This window comes from Limulus polyphemus, unplaced genomic scaffold (assembly GCF_000517525.1).
Source record: "Limulus polyphemus unplaced genomic scaffold, Limulus_polyphemus-2.1.2 Scaffold1278, whole genome shotgun sequence".
Lineage (NCBI taxonomy): Eukaryota > Metazoa > Arthropoda > Merostomata > Xiphosura > Limulidae > Limulus > Limulus polyphemus.
The window spans coordinates 140,524-148,015 of record NW_013666888.1 but is presented as its reverse complement, the minus strand read 5'-3'; the positions used below and the strand labels follow the sequence as shown (position 1 = coordinate 148,015).

Below are 7,492 nucleotides of genomic sequence, written 5' to 3'. Positions count from 1 at the left end.
CATTATAAAGATTTCGCATGTGAAATTTAAAAATTTTCTAATGCATAATCTTGAAATCAATATTACTTTGCATGATAGAAAGGAAACATGCAAAAAGAAAAGACACTAGAAAAACACTGCTTTAGAAAAAAAATCAAAATTGAAAAATATCTTCTTTTTAAAAAAACAACATACTTATAGGACCTTTCATCTCAAATTTAAAAGAATTTTATTGACTAGTTTAATTTTTGTAAAGAACTTTCTCGAGTGTTGCATACCTATTTACACTGTAAGTAGGTTGTAGTCAAAGCATTAATAACCACAAATCTTTAATCAAAATGAACAAAGAACTTCCAGTTGCAAAACAATTTAACACACCTGATCCGTTTAAGCATGTACTTTTGTTTCAGTCACATCATGCTCAAAATCATTATTAGATAAATGAGGTTCAGTGCCAGAATCATCATCAACTTATACAAGTCTGTCTCTTCAAGTGTGAAAACACTAGGGCAATTTGGTGTCATTTTCTCATAAAAATTTAACTTTAAACTAAACATTACTGATGTTTTGAATAGTAGCATAAGCCATGTTGGACAAGAATCAGCAATTATAATCATCAACTATGCAGATTAGACTGTCTATTGATTTCGTGCACTTGATTCACATTTATAGCAGGCAATTCAAACTGCATTATGTGGTCGCAATATGGTGACAGATGCTCCTAAACATTTAATCAAGGTTTATGTTATTACTAAAGGTGTGGTGATACAGCAGTATGATACGAGTATGGTATCATAAGCTGTGATACGATTATATCGATACATCATCCGATACGATATGACTTATGTATCTTCACGAAATTTGGCAAGCTTTCAGTAAACATTACAAGTTTTTTGTACATAAAAAATCAGAATTTCTTATATAGTATTTTTGCTAAAAAATTAATGATTCGATACAGGAAGATGAGTATTGAGTACTACATGCTGTCTTCATTTCTTTTATCAAAAACATTACATGCAAAGTAACATAACAAATTAACAATACCAAAATAGATGGACAGATATTAACTTTTTTTATATTTTACTTCTCTTGCCAGCTGCAATTTCATTGATCAAGCCTGAGAATTTGAAAAAGCACTGTAAGGTGTGAAGTACTTAAATAAAGAAAAAGAAAAAGTTAGTAACATAGATAATAAATTACACACAAGACTGTCAAACTTTGTAACAAACCGTTGGTAAAACTTCTGTATCTAGATGTATCGTATCGACTACTATGATGAGATAAGCACATCTAATAATTACCTCCAATTAATTGGATTATTTTTCTTTTGACTTGTCTTTTTATATTTCAGTAACATAAAATTATTATTCCTCAAAATTCTTGATTCTGCTGTACAAATAACCAAACTCTTAATTCACACATGGCAGCCACTATGGTAAAATAAAAATAGTTTTCAAAACAGACTGAAGTTGCAAACTTTATATAATTTTGAAGTGAAATCCCACTGTAACAAAATTTTCCTTTTGATGTTTGTACTGCAGATGAGTTTCTACAAAACTACTCCAAGGGTGAATATAATAATATAACTTGTAGTTATTATATTGTAGAATTTTTTCACTGAAAAAAATTAATTCAGCATAACAGAATACCACCTCCAATTCTTATTGTTACTGTTAGCAATCTTTAATTTACAAGTTTTCTAGCACCTGCACTTGGTTTAGCTTTTAATAACAAAGACTTGCTGAAATTTGTTTTATGCTGTGTTTTAGTAGTAGAGCAAACAGATGACATGACTAAAGAAGATCCATACATGTAGTATGGCAGGATCAGAAGGGCATTAATCAGTTCTGTAAGACATTTATCTCTTCTCTTGCCATTTTTGTCATTTACAAAATCTTTCCATGCCTGTTCTGTATCTAAAGCAGGTATACCTGCTATAATTCGTGGAATGCATTCCTGAAAATGGCATGTTATACAAACTCGTGTTATAATATGCAGGTTTCCCCCATTGGAACAATGTTACAAGCCAGGGATGCATTTCTGCAAAATTATTTTTCCCTTAAAGTCAATTTTATTAATGTAAAGAAACAAATATTACAAGCAAGACATTTAATTTGAAGACTAAAACATAACATCAATGTGTAGAAAGTAGTGAAAAAACCACAATAGACCGAATGACCTGTCAGAAATCAGAAAAACTAGTTTCAACACATTCGTGCATCCTCTTCAGTCTGACGTTGTCTTCTAGCAGGAAGAAAAAACTTGTCAGAAAATGCTTATGTGACAGCTGTTCTTGGAATTCCCTTAAGGACACAGGAGGTCAGGATTTTGATGATTCTTCTTTTTATGTAGTTATCCATTTTGTATAAAATTCTTTTTGACTTCCAATCGGTTTGATGGCCAGTCTCTCTCATATGAAGAAAAATGACATTGTTTTGATTTTCATACTTTATATCTTTTTCATGTTTCGAAACTCTCGTGTCAATGCTTCTACTGGTTTCATCTACATAACTTTTCTCGCAGGATTGGCATGGCTGTTTCATGGGGTAATTGCTTGTTTGATTTGCATTTTTTTATATACTTTAAATTTTTTTTTGTATTTAAAACCTGTGTAACTCCAAATCATGCAGAGCATTATAACAATTCTGGTTTTTAGAAAATAAATCGTGTAACTCCAAATCCACATTATGAAATGTCGCATTATAGCAGCTATATCTGTATTTGAAATCTGTGGTGAGTAACCCATAAACTACAAAAATATCTTTACAGTCAGCAACTCATGGGTAACAGATAAGAACCTCAGACAATGATATAATGCTTTATCTCATAAGACACATTCTAAAATGTTAATTCAGAGTTTTGTGCAAGGTTTCTCATCTGTTACTCATGAGTAGCAAAGTACAAGAAAACTGGAAGGCTTTTCTGGTCAGTGAAAACATTATGAAAATGCAAAAGTAGTAATTATTGACAAAATTATAAAAGTTTGCAGTTTTTAAGATAAAAATTTGGTTCACCAAAAAGAAAGGTGTTTTGTTATTATAATATGCGAGCTTTACAAGGTCTTAGCTGCCACTTGAAGAGTCATTCCACAATACTATTAACAGCCACCATGTCAATAGCAATTTTTATTTTTGGTGAACAACGCTTAAACTAATAGTAATGTCCTCAGCCCTTCAATAATGAAGGGAAGAAAACAAGTAGTATGGGAATTGACAAAAAATAAGTTATGATGAATGAGAAGGCCCAACTCTCCATGTTAATTTTGGACTTGTAATATACAAATAAAGCAAAGTAAATGTAAAATATAAATAATTCATCTTTACTTTAACTGTTATTTTATCACATTTATTATGGCAGAAATTAAAATAAAAAATGCTATTCGTAATGTGTACAAACTATAATCTCTGTGAATTATTTATCTATTAGCTACTTAATTTTTATTCATATATTACAACTTACAGTTACAAGTCAAAAATTAATAAACAGTTGAGGCCTTACAAGTTATAGTTATACTTATTTGCAAAAAAAAGAAATTAACAATATAGTTAGGGTTTTCTCCTTCATCAGAACCAAAAATAACATGGTAAATGGTATATTATAGACGTAGATCTCCACACTACTTAATACAAAGTTATAATAACAGTTACAAAAACATAACGTTCAATTTGATCTACACAATTTATACAGAAGTTCATAAAAATAAAACCTAACATGCACTGGATATAGTACTACTATCGTTTCATTACTGCTTTGATATATACTCATAATATTAATAAATGATAACCAATATGTTAAACAACTCATATTTAACTTTTAGGTTTTAACTAACCTTCGTCAGTCTTTCTATTAAGGCTGATTTCACACCTCCTTTGTCCAGCCCTCTCTTTTCCAATTCAACTCGAAGGTCTACAACACGAAGATCTGTAATTTTTTTTTTCGTTGTGCTTCCAGAGTTTTCTTCTTGGTTAGCTGCCATTTTGCAACTACCTTAAATCTTGTAATAGTGTACGTAGATAACTAACCTTCCTACAAACGCTTAATAATATTAATACTTGTAATAGTAATATCAATTGTTCAGCGAAAACAAAATGGCGCGCTCAAATTGTAAGTTAACTGCAGTTTATGATGTGCCAAGAAAAACGAGTGCTATTGACAGGCAATCTTGTCTATATGTATCAAAGTCTCTTAAAGACACGTAGTATGAATAATAATCCATACATCCGTTAAATGAACGCTTATGTGACTAATAATGTGATTCAGGTTTTAATATGTTGCAAAACTAATTATAAAATAATTTGAAAAGAAACGTTAAAACGTTTCAAGTATTATTTTGAAACATAACAGGAAATTTAGAAAATACAAACACTTTATTATGAGTACTTTGAAAAAAGCAAAAACAATTAATTATTAAGAGGTTCTGATCAAAGACAAGTTAACGCGAACTAAATAGGTAAAATAAACGCAAATTACAAATTATCATATTTTTAGAGGTACTCACGAATTATCAATACTTCTAAAATACAATTTTTGATCTCTACAAAGGGAGGCATGTTTAATTACCCATTTGGAGTTGTACTTCGTAAGCTTAAACTTACAAACTAATGAAGTCAATCCTGTATAGCAAATTGGCTAGAACTACAGAATGTATTGAATTAATAGATATAGAAATTAAATAGTTAAGATGCATTGAATGATCAGTTAGGTACCCTTACTAGGTTAAAAATGTTTTCAGCCATGATACTGTCCCCCGATGGAAAAAAGCTAAGTCTACAAACTTACAGCACTAAACTATTGGGTTCGATTCCCCATTGTGGACAGAGCAGATAGCACAATATGGCTTTGATCTAAGAACAAACAAACAGCCATCATATTAATAAGTTGTTCGTTCCTGAAACTCATATAATTTGCTAGAATGCACAATATTTTAATTTGGGAAATACAAAATTTGATTGATTCCAAACAGTGAAATGTCATTAAATAGGAGAATCATTTAATTCTTTTCGATTAATTTACTCAATCCGATTTTTTTATTGAAAATGTCTGAAACAAAATTGTACTTTTTATGTTCACAAATTGTTAATTTATTATCGTCTTAATTAAAACGTTTTTGTTTTTTTGTATTGACTCTAAGCATATATAATGAAAAGCAGTTCAATTTTCTATATTATACCACACTGTATATAATTATCTCGTACAGTTTTTAATACCCATACCAGCCAGCTCTGCAATACATTTTCACTTCAAGTGGGTTTCTCGTCATCATTAACTTTGGATAAGCATCCGCGTTCCGATTTTCGCGGAGACGAGAAAGAGAATGTTTTGTTGAACCACTCCACCGTCCGCGAAGACAAATCGGGCATAAGGGGCGGGTATTTATGTAAAACCTCAACGAAGTTTGTCAAAAGTGAGGTTCAAGACACCTAAAGTGGAGAAGATGACGGAGGTTATGTTTTCACCCCTGTGTGTGTGTGTATTTGTCAGTAAGATTTCTCAAAAACGGCTGAATGTATTTGAACGAAACTTTATATAAATTTGGATTATGACCTAACCTAGAAGTGATTAGTTTTTGAAAGGTCAAGGTCACGAAAATACAAAAACTCTTCCCATCTGTTAACATGGGACCGATTTTTCACACTATTTTTACCCTATAACTCAGTCAAAAATGATCGGATTTTGATGAAACTTGGTGGACATATGTAGAATATTATTCCTCATTATCATGCCAAAAATAATCCGTGTCTGTTGATTACGACGGACATAGGGACACATTTTCATACTTATTTTTGAGAGCCGAATATGATCAACGTTGCGTTGGTATGCGCTCTACTGCGCCCTCTTCTAATTACATAATATTTTGATGTATAAGAATACGTGCATAGCAGATGAAGTTTAATTAATGATGAACCAACCAGTTTGGAAGTGTCATGCGTGTTTCTTGTTCTTAATATGCTTACTGTAGAACGATCGCTCGTCCAATCCAGTTCTCTAGAGCTGCATGATGTATTTATATGTCAATATACCATACTAGTATATTGTTAATTATACGAAAGGGACACAAACCGTTTTATTTTACTGTGATAGCTATAATGTAAGTCGTGTTGGTATATATATGAAATAATGTCACAATGTTCTAATAATGGGCATATATCATTAACTAAACATTGAAAAGAGCATTTATGACAAATATATATATATATCGCAAAACCGTTATCGGTCCTGGTTGTCAACTTATTGTCATAACGGATGATGTCTGTGGTAATAGCACCCAAATGCGTTAGGGATATCCCATATATCAGACAATATCCAAAGGTCGATGTCAATCTAGTCAGCCATCATGGAAAAAAAAATCAAATCAAATATGGGGATGAAGCTGAGTGCTTACACTCACAACGTCTCAGCTTCTACTGCCTTTCATTGTCTATAGTCAGTTATGGGAAGGCAGTTACCCTTAAATTTCTTAAAGTAGAAATGAATTGAAATAAAGCCACCCTAATATTTCTACTAATTAAACTCCCAACCTCCACCCTTACAAAAAGTTATTAAATAGAACTAGATAGAACTATAAGATATTAAATAGAACTATATACCCTACCATAAAAGTTCTTATATAGTTCTAACTCCCTCTTCAAATTGGCCCGGTTCGACTCACAATCTGCGGGTCACGGTTCGAATCCCCATCACACCAAACAGCAGTGGGGGCGTTATAATGTGACGGTCAATCCCACTATTCGTTGGTAAAAGAGTAGCCCAATAGTTGGCGGTGGGTGGTGATGACTATCTGCCTTCCCTCTAGTTCTACACTGCTAAATTAGGGACGGCTAGCGCAGATAGCCCTCGTGTAGCTCTGCGCGAAATTCATAACAAACAAACAATCCTCTTCAAACGGTTTCGTGACTTCAAAGGCCACTTTTCAGGATATAATTTTACTGAGAATCTATAACAAAAACATTCAAATATCATTTTTTGAACTAAACGTAAATAATCTAAATCAAATACATATATTTCCCAAATGTACAAACATATATTACACATCATGTGTAAATTAAGTATATTAAAAATGTTAAAATATAAATAACATTGGTTATAGTTTATCTAATATATTCACCTTTTTCAATTAAAATCTTATTCTAAATTCGAGGGGTAACCTGTTTTAACCACTTGCACCACTATACAGTAGTGTGTTGTCTGTCTGTCAGTCAGTCAGTAGACACTAAAATGACATCTGATAAGGGACGCTTAACGCTGCAATTTGTACTGTTGTGACGTCAGTAAAATGTGGCATGCCATGTGTCAAGAGAAGAATTATGCACTCTGTAGGCTACAACACATCATGACATATGAACTTCAAAGCAAGAAATAAAAATATTTGTTACTTTTAATTTTGGTTTATTTACTCTTGAAACAGAACACTTTCGGGGACCCTGCGGACGTGTATCTAGATATACTATATTACTAACACTTTCTTTACGGCACAAGCTGCACAATGACATTCACTATGGAGATATCGGGAGGG

At 32.0% G+C, this 7,492-nt stretch overlaps 1 protein-coding gene across 2 annotated transcripts in view; it reads right to left on the bottom strand.

Moving 5' to 3' along the window:
* Positions 1 to 4,105, bottom strand: part of LOC106462902 (SAFB-like transcription modulator) — a 56,714-nt gene extending 52,609 nt beyond the window's left edge. For both annotated transcript variants that reach the window (XM_013922868.2, XM_013922867.2), the window contains exon 1: positions 3,809 to 4,105. In XM_013922868.2, coding sequence (XP_013778322.1) covers positions 3,809 to 3,955 — 147 coding nt within the window. In that variant the 5' untranslated portion in view covers positions 3,956 to 4,105. The remainder of the gene's footprint in view (positions 1 to 3,808) is intronic.
* Positions 4,106 to 7,492: the final 3,387 nt, after the last annotated feature.